Source organism: Spermophilus citellus (assembly GCF_964194105.1).
Source record: "Spermophilus citellus genome assembly, chromosome: 11".
Lineage (NCBI taxonomy): Eukaryota > Metazoa > Chordata > Mammalia > Rodentia > Sciuridae > Spermophilus > Spermophilus citellus.
The window spans coordinates 91660741-91676520 of NC_138192.1; the positions used below are offsets into that span (position 1 = coordinate 91660741).

At 37.4% G+C, this 15780-nt stretch overlaps 1 protein-coding gene across 2 annotated transcripts in view; it reads left to right on the forward strand.

Annotated features, from left to right (window-relative positions):
* The window catches only part of ANKAR (ankyrin and armadillo repeat containing), a gene marked incomplete at its 5' end in the record, with an annotated part of 80123 nt that overhangs the window by 31306 nt on the left and 33037 nt on the right, over positions 1–15780 (forward strand). For both annotated transcript variants that reach the window (XM_081260914.1, XM_081260915.1), the window contains 3 exons: positions 9479–9680; positions 11114–11322; positions 14498–14602. In XM_081260914.1, coding sequence (XP_081117040.1) covers positions 9479–9680; positions 11114–11322; positions 14498–14602 — 516 coding nt within the window. The remainder of the gene's footprint in view (positions 1–9478; positions 9681–11113; positions 11323–14497; positions 14603–15780) is intronic.

The window sequence follows — 15780 nt, forward strand, 5'->3', positions numbered from 1 at the left end:
AGAGGTAACATAGACTTCTCCAAGGAGGGAGAAGCTGGTATCTTGGTATCCCGAGAAGTGAGGCATTCTGCCTTTTTTTAATATGTCCTAGGCTTCCGTTGTTCTGCTGCTCTCTTCCCCTTATCTTTCTCTTTCCTGCATACATGAATAGGCCCAGGAGATGCTTGATGGGATGGCCAAGAGGTGAGAAACAGGTGGCTGAAGGGGGAGGGCCGATAGGATGGAGCAGCCCAGGACACATTAATTAAAACCGTTTACAACTCAATGTAGGGAGGGGCAATTCCTGGGATAGGTTACCTTAGCAACAGGTTGGAGCAGGGGCAGGTTATCTTGATAGGATGGAGGGCTCTGAAGGCATTTCATTCCCTCAGATGGCAATCTCCAACTTCTCTGACTCACTCAAATTGGCCTCCTTGATCCGACCTGACTTGATTTACCTATTTATACTAACTGCCTGTCTAATTCTGGCTTCAATGCCATAATTTCATTCTTCTTTAAGGCTGAGTAATATTCCATTATGTATATGTACCACATTTTCTTTATCCATTCATTTGTTGAAGGGCATCTAGGTTGGTTCATAGTTTTAGCTATTGTGAATTGAGCTGCTATAAACATTGGCGTGGCTGCATCACTGTAGTATGCTGATTTTAAGTCCTTTGGTATAAAACTAGGAGGGGGATAATTGGGTCAAATGGTGGTTCCATTCCAAGTTTTCAGAGGAAACTCCATACTGCTTTCCAGAGTGGTTGCACCAATTTTCAGTCCCATCAGCAATGTCTGAGTGTACTCTTCACCCCCCGACACATCCTGGCCAACATTTCTTGTTACTTGTATTTTTTTTAATATTTATTTTTTAGTTTTTGGTGGACACAACATCTTTGTATGTGGTGCTGAGGATCGAACCCGGGCCGCACATATGCCAGGCGAGTGTGCTACCACTTGAGCCACATCCCCAGCCCCATTACTTGTATTTTTGATAATTGCCATTCTGACTGGAGTGAGATGGAATCTCAGAGTAGCTTTGATTTGCATTTCTCTAACTGGTAGAGATGTTGAACATTTTTTTATATATTTGTTGACAGATCATATTTATTCTTCTATGAAGTGTCTGTTTAGTTCCTATGCACATTTATTGATTGGGTTATTTGTTTTTTGTTAAGTTTTTTGAGTTCTTTATATATCCTGCAGATTAACACTCTGAGGTACATGTAGTAAAGATTTTCTCCCATTCTATAGGGTCTCTCTTTATGTTGATTGTTTCCTTCCTTTGCTGTAAAGAAGCTTTTTAGTTTGACTCCATCCTGTTTACTGATTCCTAATTTTACTTCTTGTGCTTTAGGAGTTTTGTTAAGTCAGTTCCTAAGCTGACATGATGCAGATCTGGGCTTACTTTTTCTTCTAGTAGGCATAGGGTCTCTGGTCTAAAGTCTAGGTACTTGATCTACTTTGAGTTGAGTTTGGTGCAGGGTGAGATATTTGGGTCTAATTTAATTTTGTTACATATGGATTTCCGGTTTTGCCAGCACTGTTTGTTAAGAGGCTATCTTTTCTCCCTGTATGTTTATGGCACCTTTGTCTAGTATGAGATAACCATATTATGTGGGTTTGTGTCTGTATCTTCTGTTCTGTATTATTGGTCTTCATATCTGTTTTGGTGCCAATACCATGCCATTTTTGTTACTATGGCTCTAGAGTATAACTTAAGGTCTGGTATTGTGATGCCTCCTGTTTCACTCTTCTTGCTAAGGATTGCTTTGGCTATTCTGGGCCTCTTATTTTTCTAAATGAGTTTCAAGATTGCTTTTTCTAGTTCTATGAAGAAGATCATTGGGATTTTAATATGAATTTCATTAAATCTGTATAATGTTTTTGGTAGTATGGCCATTTTGACAATGTTAATTCTGCCTATCCAAGAGTATGGGAGATATTTTCATCTTGTAAGGTCTTCTTCAATTAGTTTCTTTAGTGTTCTGTAGTTTTCATTGTAGAGGTCTTTCACTCTTTTGTTAGATTGATTCACAATTTTTTTTTGAGGCTATTGTGTATGGGGTAGATTTCCTATGCCCCCACCTCTTAAAGGTACCATTATCTCCTAGTAGTACCACAGGGTGGCAATCAAATCTCTAACATGTGGCTTATAGGGGACAACTAAGATCTAGACTATAACAAGAAGTGAGATTCAACTTAGGCCATCAAGTTGAGGTAGTATAGGTAGGCAAAAAGGAAGGAAGATGGCATTTCAGTTGAATAGAAGAGTAAAAGCAAAGACCTTAGGTTTGAAAATGATTACTGTTTAGCCTGCTATGGACAGAACATTCCAAATTGAAGAAAATTAAGCAATGTCTAACCCCCACTGCCCCTTCCCTCTACCTCTTCTATCCCTCCCCCTGCTCCCTCCCTGTCCCCTCTGTCCCTTTCTCCCTCTCCCAATCCTCTCCCTCTCTGTGACTTTTAGTAAATTAGTAAACTTCATTTTTTTTCCAGTGGGTTTTAGATTTACAGCAAAATTGAACTGAAGCACAGAGTTCCTAAACATATATACCTTCCAACACTATTGACATCTTACCACATCTGCTAAAATTAAGGACTTGTATTAACACATCATTACACAAAGTCTGCAGATTAAATTAGGGTTTATTCTCGGTGTTTTGCTTTCTATGGGTTTAACAAATGGTTAATGACATGTAGTATCATACAGGATGGTTTCACTGTCTCCAGTATTCTCCCTACTTTCAACCCCTGGTAACCAGTGATCTTTTAAATGCCTCCATGGTTTCCAGAATGATATCTAGTTAAACTCATACAATATTCAGCCTCTTTCATGTAGTAATATGCATTTACATTTTTTCCATGTCTTTTTATAGCTTGATGAATCATTGTTTTCTTATCACTGAATTATATTTCATTGTGTGGATGTACCACAGGTTATTAATCTGTTCACCCTTTAGTTGGATTTTGTTTTTTGATCAATTCTGATGATCCCTGTGTTTTAATTGGTATATTTAGTCCATTGAGGTCTAAAATGATGTTGATATATTGTATTAATATCTACTATACTTATGACTCTTTTCTTTTCATTGCTCTTGTTTTTTGTTCCTGTTTTTCTCTCCCACACTTTTTTTTTGCCTTTTATGGTTTAATTTAGCATTGTACATGATGTTATTTTCTCTTCTTCCTTTGCATATTGTTTATACTTCTGTTTAAAACCTTTTTTCAATGACTTCCCTAGAGTTTTTATAATAAATATAATGCAAGTCTACTTTCGAACAACACTATACTACTTAGGTAGTACAAGTATTTTGATAGCAAAATATTTTAAAATCTTCCTCCTGTCCCTGTATCATTGCTGCCATAATTTAATTTATGCATATGCACAAATAAGCATCTGTCTTTTTCTATATGTAGTCGAAATATTTGTTATTATTTTGAACACTTATCTGTTAGTTCAATTAAGAAAAATTGTTATTCATCTCTTCATTCTCTTAATATCCTTCTTTTTTAAAAAATAAATTTAACTTTATTTATTTATTTATGTATGTATGTATGTATGTGTGCTGAGGATTGAAACCAGGGCCTCACCCATGCTAGGGCAGTGCTCTACAACTGAGCCACAACCCTGGCCCCTAATGCCCTTCTTTCTTTCCATTATAGAGCTAAGTTTCTGGCCTATATAATTTTCTTTCTCTCTGAAGAAATTTTCAATGACTTTCAAGTCAGGTCTACTGGCAACAAATTCCTTCAAGCTTTGATTATCTGAGAAAATCTTTATTCCATTTGTACTTTTGGATAATAATTTCACCATGAGAAGAATTCTAGGTTCATAGTGTCTTTCTCTGTATTTCACTCCACTCTTCTTGCTTGCATGGTTTCTGGGTAGAAAGTGGGTATAATTTGTATCTCTGATCCTCTGTAAATAAGGTGTTTTTCCTCTGGTTTCTTTCAGGAATATTTTTAAAATCTTCTCTTTTCTTTAGTTGGAAAATTACATACTAAGATGTATTGTTTTGTTTGTTTGTTTGTTCACTTGTATTTATTCTAGTTGGTCTTCCCTGAGCTTCCTGGATCTATGGTTTGATATGTGGCATTAATTGGGGAATAGTATGTCATTATTGTTTCAAATATTTCTTGGGTTCCTTTCCTTTCTTCTTTGTTTTTTTTTTTTCAGTCTTTGCTTTTTAGTTTGAGGGGTTTCTATTGCTATATCTTCAAGCTCAGAAATTCTTTCCTCAGCTATGTCCCATCTACTAATAAGCTCATTAAAAGCAATCTTCATTTCTATTACAGTGTTTTTGATCTCTAGTATTTCTTCTTGTTTTTTCCCTTAGGATTTTCCTCTGTCTGCACACCTATTCTTGAGTACTATATACTTTATCTATTAGTACACTTAGCACATTAATCATAGCTGTTTTAAATTCCCTATTTGATATTCCCAACATTCCTGCTATGTTTGGTTCTGATGTTTACTCTTGTCTTTATAAAATGTTTTTGTGATTTTTAGTATGTCCTGTAAATTTATCTTTATAACTGGACATGATGTACTTGGTCAAAGTAACTGGTAAGTAAACCTTTAGTAATGTAATAGTAAGGTATGAATGGAGGTAAAGTGTTCTATAGTCTTATATTACATTTCAGTCTGTTAGTGATTGTATGCATCTGAACTGTAAATTTCATCAGTGCTCCTTGGCCCACTCCTTCTATCCCTTAAGTGGAACAGAATGTCTAAAGGAGGATGGAGTTGGGCATTTTCCCCTTCCCTTAGGTGAGTCAGTCTCTGAGAAAAATCCAGCATGATAAAATAATTTTTCCTGAAGGTAGACCTTGTTAAGAACAGAATGCTCTGGAGTATTTAAAAACGGGATATTTTCTCTCTTCCTGCCAGAAGCATGAAGAGATTTTTCTCTAACACTATATCCACTGTGAGGGTCTGAACGAGCTCCTGGAGATAAAACACATAAAAGCATGGGGCTCCCCCCATAATTGGTCCATCTAGTTTTTTTTTGTGAGGGGTGCCAGAAATTGAACTTAGGGGCACTCGACCACTGAGCCATATCCCCAGCCCTATTTTGTATTTTATTTAGAGACAGGGTCTCACTGAATTGCTTACTTCCTTGCCTTTGCTGAAGCTGGCTGTGAACTTGAAATTCTCCTGCCTCAGCCTCCTGAGCTACTGGGATTAAAGGTGTATGCCATCACAGCTGGCTCCTATAGTTTTTAACTCTTATATTTGTTCATGCTGAGTCTCTACCAATTTGTCAATTATAGTTAAGGTTTTCCTCTCCCAGTACTGGTTTCCACTGAAGTTTTTGTTTGTGAGTTTCTGCTCCAGTAAGTTGTGATTCTCTGTATCTACCTGACTGACTCTCTAATTTGGGGGGCATCAGTTTACCCTGTGACCTCACTTCTCTGATGAATCAAAGAGGGGATATTGATTTTTTTAACTGTGTTTGGATTTTTTACCTGTTAGGATGCAGCAGATTTATTTATTTATCTATTTTTGCAGGACAGGGAGAGTGGTGGTTTGACCTAGCTAGGTTTTCGTGCAGGCCAGGCAAGTGCTCCACCACTGAGCCACATCCCCAGTCCTTTTTATTTCGTTTTATTTTCAGACAGGAGCTCATTAAGTTCCCTGTGCTAGCCTTAAATTTGTAATCCCCATGCCTCAACCTCCAGAGTTTCTGGGATTACAGGCATGCAGCACTGCACACAGCTTCTGGAGTGATGGTTTCTAAGCTCCTCACATGCCAAACCAGAAACTGGAAGATTAAGCAATAATTTGAAATATGGTGCTTCACTGATGAAATACCATTTAAGCTGAAGAATGAATGGGAGTTAACTAGAGTCTGATAAGAGAGGAGCTGTTTGGTAGAAGGAAGATGTCAGGGAGCAGAAATATCCCAGCATGACCAGATAATGCATCATCCAAGTCAGGGAGTCTTGAAAACAAAAGGAGGAACTCCTAATGATTATGGTAGTGGAACAGGACAGACCAGACCTTTCCTGGGCAATATGGGATGTATGATCACCCTACATTTGGGGAGCTATAAGAAACCAGAATGAAGAAAGTGAAGTGTGATTGGGTGTTTGAGAGTTGTAGCTGGTTGTTACTTGTAATCAGATGGCCTTGAGAAGCTACTTAAAAGTTTAAGCAAGGAGATGAAAATATCAAGCTCACAATTTGAAAATATGGATAGGGTAAGTGAAATAACAAGGTGAACACATTAGTTAAGAGGCGAATATGGCTTTGATCAGGATGGTGGTAGCAGTGGAGATAGGATTTTGAGATACATAGTCTTAGTGATGAACTGATTATAGAGATGAAATGAGAGGGGGGTGTTAAGAAGCATTGTAGGGTTTTTTTCCTAGAACTGATTAGACCATTTTTTTTTTTTTTGGCAGGGTCGGGGGGTTACTGAGGATTGAATTCAGGGGCAATCAACCACTGAGCCACATTGCCAGCCCTATTTTGTATTTTTATTTAAAGATATGGTCTCCCGGGGCTGGCGATGTGGCTCAAGCGGTAGCGCGCTCGCCTAGCGTGCGTGCGGCCCGGGTTCGATCCTCAGCACCACATACAAACGAAGATGTTGTGTCCCCCGAGAACTAAGAAAAAATAAATAAATGTTAAAATTCTCTCTCTCTCTGTCCCCCCCCCCTCTCTCTCTCTCTCTCTTTAAAAAAAAAAAAAAAGATACGGTCTCCCTTTGTTGCTTAGCGCCTTGCTTTTGCTGAGGCTGGCTTTGAACTTGCAATCCTCCTGTCTCAGCCTCCTGAGCTGCTAGGATTACAGGCGTGTGCCACCATGCCTCCTGGCTCAATTAGATAAATTTATGCCAAGGTAACCAGCACCCCAGTAGAGTAGGTTCCTGCTAGGAGGTGTAAGTTGCCTGGGAAAATAAAAAGCCTGGAAAAATCAGTAAGAAATAAAGACAAAGCCAGAGATTAGATTTAGAAAGCAGGGCATCTGATGGTTCTTCCAGCTCTGATAGGAACTGGAGCTGAACAACTGAAAAAGACCCCAATTCCTTATTTAAGGGGAAGTACATCAAAGTCAGGGATATGGTTTCAGTGTGGAAGGGTGCCGCAGTCTGGCTGGGCACAAGATCATGAGCCACCGCACAGCTTTGTAGATTCAAACAGCAATTCTTTATTCCCGAACTCACACCGGCCTCTACACACGTTCTGGGGAAATCCCAGTTCTGCCACACAATTCACGTCCCAAAATACTTTTTTTCAATTCCACGAGAACTCAACGAGAACTCAACGGGAACTCAGGCAGCAGGATACGCCCTATTCCCAGCAGCAATAACCTTAAACCTGGAACTTCCTTAAACCCAGATTGTCTTAAACCGGAATGCCTTAAACCCAAATTATCCTAAACCAGGATACTTCCTAAAACCTGGAGGATACACCCTAAACCTGGATCCACCCTCGTCCTTGAGCAGGGTCACCTTTCTCAAACACACATGCAATGTCACAACGAATTTCCAAGGCAAGTCCATTTAACATGGGGTATGCTGGCAAGGAAATTTCGATGCGTCATTCCTATTTGGCAATGGCCCTCAGCATCTCCCCCCTTCTGATTAATTAAACAACAAGCAATGTGGCTTAAGGACCGTGCCTGGTAGGTTGTCCAATTCAACATATGGTTCTTACCCGTCATGGGAAAACTGACCTCTAGGCGTCAGCCTCCTGTCTTAGGTTGATACCACTGCAATTGGATCAACCCGTCACTGACTACCCGTCCAGCATTCAGCTATACTTGTGGATAGGCCTATGCACCAGTGGGGGGGTGAGGTTCTTTGCCTCACCTCTGTTGGCCCCCAAATTTTAGACCATCACTAGTAGAAGGGAGGAGAATACAGAAATGCCACGACACCAAGCCAATTGACGGCTCCTTTGGAAAAATTGCATCACTGGTGACACCATCAGCAAAGATATGCCAGCACTACCACAATTAACATGGGGTACACTGGCAAGGAAATTTTGATGCGTCATTCCTATTTGGCAATGGCCCTCAGCAGAAGGGGTCTTGTTTCAATATAGCAGGGATCTTGTAGTAAACAGGTTGTTTGGTGCTTGGCAGGTTTTGCCCATTTCTGGGCTACTGTATTTGATCTTAAGGTTGTGAGTTAAGGCAGGGTTCCAGCATGATCTGGGCTTTCTCAAACCAGGGAATTCCACCCATGAGTTCCCAGAAAAGCAGCTTCCCTGCCTTTGTTGGCTCAAACAAACCCATAATTCATATATTGTTTCCAATAGACCGTGATATCGTTCACGGATTTAGGGAGGAATGAAAGAGGACCAGGTTTAGAGAGGACAGGATGTGATGTGTGGAGATGCTTTAGTGAGATATTGTTGTTGAAGATCTGGAGCTCAGAGAAGAAAAAAGACATATCCTGGAAGGCATGAATTTGCAGATGGTAAATAAAACCACTGAGAATAGAAAAGGGTCTAATATGGAGCCTTAAGGTTCATTTAGATACTGGGACAAAGGGAAGGTCCCAAAGGAAAAATGCAAAGAAGTAGCAGGTGAGGGAAGAAAAATAGAGACTATGATATCATCAATGCAAAGGGAAGAAACTATTTTAAATAGGAAGAAGTGGGAAACAGTGTAAAATAAAATACTGTTGACAGATAAATGAGAATTGACATGCAGTTATGGTTTGGCTCTGGAATGTCCCCCAATGACTCATGTATCGAAGGCTTGGTCCTCAATGCAGCTGACCTCAGGTAAGGCTTTTGGGAAGTGATTGGTTGGATCATGAGGGCTGTGACATCATCACTGTTCATTGATAGCTGAATACTACTGGAAGGTGGTAGAAACTGTAGGTAGTAGGACATGGTCGGAGGAAGTAGGCCACTGGGAATATGTATGCCCTGGAATTTATTTCTTGTCCTTGATTCTTTCTTGACCCCTGCTCCCGACCCCCCTTCCTAGCTGCTATAGGCTGAGAAAAAACCTTCTTCCATATGCCCCTTTACCATGATGTTCTGCCTCACCTCAGTCCCAAAGCAAGGAGCCCACTGACCATGGACTTCTGAAACTGGGCCAAAATAAATCTATTGTCCTAAGTGATTTTCCTCAGAATGAAAAGCTAATACAAATGCCCACTAGATTTAGTGACAGAGAGGCCTTTTGTAAACATATTTTTTTCTAATTTCAAAGGATCTTATTTCTTACTACAAAGCATTTGAATAAAATAAAAAAATAAAAATTAAAAAGAAATAGCTAATTTTACAATTATTTTAAAATTTCAAATATTTAATATTTTCAATGTTATTTATTTTTCTTCATTTATAAAGAAATGTGATATTTTAATGGTCAGATATCCTGAGTTAAATAAATTCATCCTTATAGTAATTATTTTGGGGATTTTTATATCATATAATCCTAAACTCTGTGGTTGGCTACCAAAAAGGCATGCTTTATAGGAGTGCTAATTCTTTAACGACTGACATAATTGTTCACCCATTGTAGGCCCAACACCTCTGCACCTGGCTGCACAGGCTTGCTCATTAGAAACAACCGTCTGTCTACTCTGTTTCAAAGCTGATTACACACTTTCTGAAAAAAGAGGATGGATGCCGATTCACTTTGCTGCTTTCTATGACAACATCTGCATCATCATTGTCCTTTATAGGAAGGATCCTACTTTGCTAGAAGCTGAGGCTACAGCTGAGTAAGTTTTAAGCATTCATAAGAATATAAATTTCTGCTTTTTTCACACACTGACAATATAATACATGATTGATATGGGTGATTTGAAACATAGACAAAGCTAACTCTGAAGTCCTTTCTGATCTGATCACTGTCTTTTTCTCCTACCACTTATCTTTAGAATTTAAAAAGATCTTCTATCAACTTATGTATGCTTTCTGGATGAATAAGGACTGAGCCCTAGGGAGATTTTCCTACCTTGTCCTAATAATATGGTTCCACAAATTCATTGATCAGGTTAACTACTTAGTGCCCTGGAGGAAGTCTGAGACTAGGCATTAGAACACTGTTCTAAATTGGACCTTCTGCAACCATGAGGTAGCCCTTGACTCCTCATGAAAAGGGCAGGGGGATATCTAGTAGTATATGGAAGATAAATACAGTGAAAAAAAAGAATACTTTGAAATAATAAAACATCCCAATCTTTTGTTTCATAATTTAGCTGAGAATCAATGTTTAGGGTGGCGGCATAACTTCTTCTGAAGGTACATTCTTGTCTAGGAATCTAAAAAACAAGTTAGTATTTTGAATCTCTGAACCTTTTTAAAGTATATTTCATTCATGTTTTTCTATGTCTTCCTAGGTCTAGCCAGTCCATTATTATTCAGTGGCCTCAGGCTAGCATACTGGTTTGACAGTTATAAGGGCACTGGCTTCCTCTTGTTGCTCCTTCACCTAAGACTTCCATGTACACAATGACAATTCCACTTCCATTATTGCCTACATTTTAGCCAAGAGAAGAGAGAAAGAGGAAAAGTATCGGCACATTCCTTTCTCTTTAGGGAGTGGCCCATGTAACTTCCATTAATGTTTTGTTGACCAAACATGGTCATATGGTCATACCTATCTATAAAGGAGGTTGGGATGTAATACTGGGCTGGACAGCCATGTGTACAATCAAAAGATCTTTACTATCTAAAAAGCATTGATGGATTTTTCATAAAAGCTGTTACTTTCTGCTACAATGAGAAAGTTGGGATTTGAAAACTGGAAATGAAGTATGAAGAAATGGCATAACTACAAACTGAGCTTTAGGTTCATCATTTGTGAAATGTGCTAAAAATACTTGACTTCCTTTTCCCTTCACTCAAGAATTGTTGAAAGGAGGAGAAAGGATAGTTTATTCTAAGAACTTTGTGCATCATAAACTTTTAAATAAACTCTAAGACTTGATATATATGTTGGGAAGGAGGACAGGGGCTAATACTAAGGACAATTAGTGGAGGCAAACTGTTTGCATGTGGAATATACAGGATGAGAATTCCTAAGGAAGAGAAAGAAGGTGTTGGTGTAAATCAGAGTGCCTCCAACAGCACTTGGAATAGCTTAACAAAAATGAAATATGACACTATAAGTGTGCTTAAATATTATTCTAATGCATTCCTTGATTTTTAGGAATCAGTGTACTCCATTGCTACTTGCTGCTACTTCAGGAGCACTGGAAACTATTCAATATCTGTTTTCTCTTGGTGCTAACTGGAGAAAAACAGATATTAAAGGAAATAATATAATTCATTTATCAGTGCTAACCTTTCACACAGAAGTACTCAAATATATAATAGAATTAAATATTCCTGAACTTCCAGTTTGGAGAACTTTAGTAGGTGAGTATAGAATATATAATTTCTTTGTAAATAAATGTTCTAGTTATTTGGCTTAATTATTGATATTTACACAGAAATGGGTCAAATAAAATGATACATATATCATATCTTATATGTTTAAAATAATGAAATAAAACAAATTAAAATCAGAAATAAAAATGCAAATGATAATGATCTATACTTTTCTATGCTAAAGTAGTTTTATTTCTAAATTAAAGATCTGTATCCCCAAAAGACTATATTTTACACAATTATTTTTATTTTACAAAGTTCTCAGAAATCAAACCACCCTCTCCTCCATCCAAAAAGTGAATTTTTTTAAAAATGGAGGAAAATAAAATTTAAGTGGAAAAGGCTGCTTCTAATTTTTTCCTTAATGCTTAATTTAGAGACAAATTCAGCACACTTTTCATATTTTGGTAAATATTTTATGAAAACTTATGTTTGGAGAAATTTCCCCAAATTTGTAGTCCATCTAGACAGAAATATTATAAGAGAAAGTGTTACTACACCAATGCAATGTATACATATAATTTTACTCCTTCTCAAGACCCCAGTAAAATTATATGAAGATTAAATAATAATACCACCACTGGTAGCAGAAAAGTATTCAAGGAAAAATAAGAAAAGATACAGCAGTAGTAAAGTGTTAAGATGATGGAAACATGTGCAAGTCTTAGGACTTAGCTGGCTAGAGAAAATCATTGCAAGTCAATGATGGAAAAGCAGAGAACCTCTAGAACTTACACCAGTTCCTCAAAAGACTTAAGAAACAGCAGTGCTAGTCAGAAGTGCTCTCCTTATAGCCTAACCAGGAAAGACCCAAAGATACTGAGGCTAGATTCTCCATGAGGAACAGAAGGGGAAAGGACCTGGGAAACTGAGAGTCTGACCCAAGAGAGAAGCAAATTTAACTTCATGGGTGATAGTAAAGGCTGAAGTTCCAGAATGGAACTGTGCATCCCGCCCTAGAGGGAAAAAGCAGGAGGAATTTGTCAATAGGTAGAAACAATTCTAAGAAAATGAAATAAGGAAATTATTACCTACACTGAGAGATAATAAAAGTGAGAAATGAAAGACAATTATGCTACACTATAACACTCTTCTATGAATAGCATTTATATAGGCATCTTAATGAAGTGCTGAATATTGATTTCATTAAAAGCTATAAATATGATCAAAGGGAAGAAAGAGGAAATGGCAATGCAGTGTTGAAAGAGTTTGTTTCCCTTTTTTCATAAAACATTTGGTAAATAATATCTAAAATTGATATAGCAAAATGTTGCAGTGTGTGGAAATAAGTAGAAATATGGAGATGTGTAAAGAGCAGAAGGTGTTGGGAAGAAATCAAAGTGGTTATATTTGGAGATATGAACTCCCCTCCCCCCCGGAAAAAAAAAAAAACACAAGGAAGGTAAGGCCACAAAAAATATTTTGTTACAGGCCTTTTAGTAACATTTACCTATAAATCATGAGTATGAAATAAAAACACATTAAAGCAAAAATAAAATAATTGGACAGTAAGGCCTGATTTTTTCCCCCAATACTTTATATATCTTTAGTGGGACAAATACATTTACGATTTTCAACTCTATTTCCTTGGTTTCAGAAGTCTGAATATCTGGTTTCAAAACTAGCTTAGTACCAATTTTAGAATTTTCTGGGTAACAGGAACATATTCCAAGTATATCAACCCCAAGAGATGCTGGAAAAGTTTTCAGTGTTTATTTATATGCATATATATCATTATATATCATTCTTTTATTATTTATTTATTTATTTGTGGTGCTGGGGATTGAACCCAGGGCCTTATGCATGTGAGGCAAGTACTTTACCAACTGAGCTATATCCCCAGCCCTCTCATTCTTTTTAGAGAGAGGACTATCTTGTTATTTTTAATAGACTAAACCATTGCAAATACCTACCGTAATAGCAGGAAGTTTGGCTCCTAACAAGAACAGCTTAATGACAAAAAAATAAAATACCTCAAAATATCATGGCCACTGCTTCCTGCAACCATTGTTTAGAAGTCTTGATAATGAAGGAACAGAACAATAAACATGAACATCTGGCTTGTTGCTTTGCCTTGAGTTCTGCAACAGCTCTTCCACCTTATACTAGCCTGCTGCAGTCTGGCTGGGCACAAAATAACCGAGCCACCACACAGCCTTGTAGATTCAAACAGCAACTCTTTATTCCCGAACTCTCACCGGCGCTCTACATGCACTTTTTGGGAAAATATACTCCCTCCACCAATACAATCAGAACCCTGCGAGAACTCAACTCGAACTCTAAAGGAGCGGGCGCCTGAGGCAGCAGGATACCCCTAATCCTGGAGACACCCTATTCCAGCAGGATCCACCCTAAACCTGGAGCCGCCCTAATCCCTGAGCAGGGTCATCTTTCAAACCAAAATGCCATGCGTCATTCCTACTTGGCTATGGCTCTAAGCCTTTTCCCCTATGGGTAAAAGAGAATTAGTTAGTTTATTAGAAGTCTCCAGGATTAGTCCTTGGAGTGGAAGCTGAATTTCAAAACAGTTCCATGAGTGAACTAACCGAAGTTGTACCATCATAGATTTGGTAGTAGAATGGGTAGATAAAGAGATAGAGAAAGGATATGTCTGTAGATATTTCTCACACCTTATTTTGTTAGATTTCTGTTGATGTAACAAATACTTGAGATAATCAATTTAGGAAGAGGACAGTTTATTCTGGCTCACAGTTTTAGAGGTCCATGATTGGCTGGCCCCATTGCTTTTAGGCCTGTGCAGGAAAGTAAATACATCATGGCAAGAGCTATGGCAGAGGAAGCCCATTTACCTTATAGCTGAGTGAGGAAAAAAGAGGAAGAAAAAGGGACATTCAAAGGTACGTCCTCAATGATCTGTTTTACTGGGCCCCACCTCTTCAAGGTTATACCACTTCCCAATAGCAAGCAATGAGCTAGGGACTAAGCCTTTAACACATGGACCTTTGGGAGACATTTCAGATACAAACTTTTAGCACCTCACAGAGAGAGGGCTATGCCTAGAGGAGAAATTAATGCATGCAGTTGTTGGTCACCAGTTGATCTTAACCCTTGGGTTAGCTCTGCTTATATGGAAACAGAATGAATCATTTCACTATCTCTTATGTGAATTACAGCTTGTGTTTTTTTGTTGAATACTTACCAGAAATGTTGCAGTGTGAAAGTTTTAAACGAAGGATGATGGCCGTCATGTCCTTAGAAGTAATTTGCTTAGCAAACGATTGCTACTGGAAATGTATTTTGGATGCAGGTAATGCAAAATCAATTAACTATATTTTTCTTATGTTATTTTAAGTAGAGCTCTATCATATTTAGGTCAACCACTTTTTAAAAATATATTTGAGGGGGTGGTTCTGGCAACTGAACTCAGGACCTTGTATATGTAAAGCATACCTTCTACTTTGAGCTGTACCCCTAGCCCTAATATATTTTTAAATTGTAAAAGAATCTTTTTAATTGGATATAAGATTTTCCCTGTTTTTTCCAAAGATACAATACTTTATTTTATTTATTTGTTTTATTTTCCATGTGGAAGTTGCACAGGATTCAAAACTATATAAATTTTACAGAAATTCTATTTCTCTAAAAGTTCACAAACTTAAAAACTCATAATAAATTACTTATCATACTACTCTTATATTTAGAATTTATCCCAATTCTGTCACAGAATTTATTTTTAAAATTATAATAGCAGAGCAAGTGTTAGGCTGGATTTGTAACTATCTGTGCATTTAGAATTAAAATTAATTTCTTAGTCTTTCTAGCCTGGTTCCCTCATTAATACAATGGTTTAATGTCCTAAGTTCTTTTGAGAACAATACTGTCCAATATAACTTCCTGAAATGATGAAAAAAGCCCTATTTGTCCTGTTGGATATGGTAGGCATTACCCTAATGTGGATATTGAACACAGATAAAATGCTCTGTAAGCATTATTGGATCAATAAACTAAAATTATTTAATTATAGACAGTCACCTAAGAGCATGTAAAAAACAGTTTTTTTGTCCAAAAAAAAGTTAACCATAGACTTAAGTAATAAAGGATGTTTCATTTCAGGTAGCTAAACATATAAATAAAGCCCTAATTATACATATCATATTTTCTAGCTCTTTGTGTATGTTCTACAAGGTGCTATCTTTTTATTTCATATTGAACTGACGTAACAAGCATCCAACTGAAGCCAGATTCTTTATTTTCACCATGCCAAATAATTTCCAATAATGAGGCTAATGTTGAATTTTACTAGATTCTGCACTTTTTGTTTTTTGCTAATTGGTATAAAATATAAAAGTATCTTTAAATACTCACACAAAATTGATGCAATAACCAAAGCTGAACTCTACTATGTGAAAGCTCAAAAATTTATCAATGATTGTAAGCCAAAGTACAGTGTTTTATAGACAAATGTTTTAAAATGTATGATTGTGT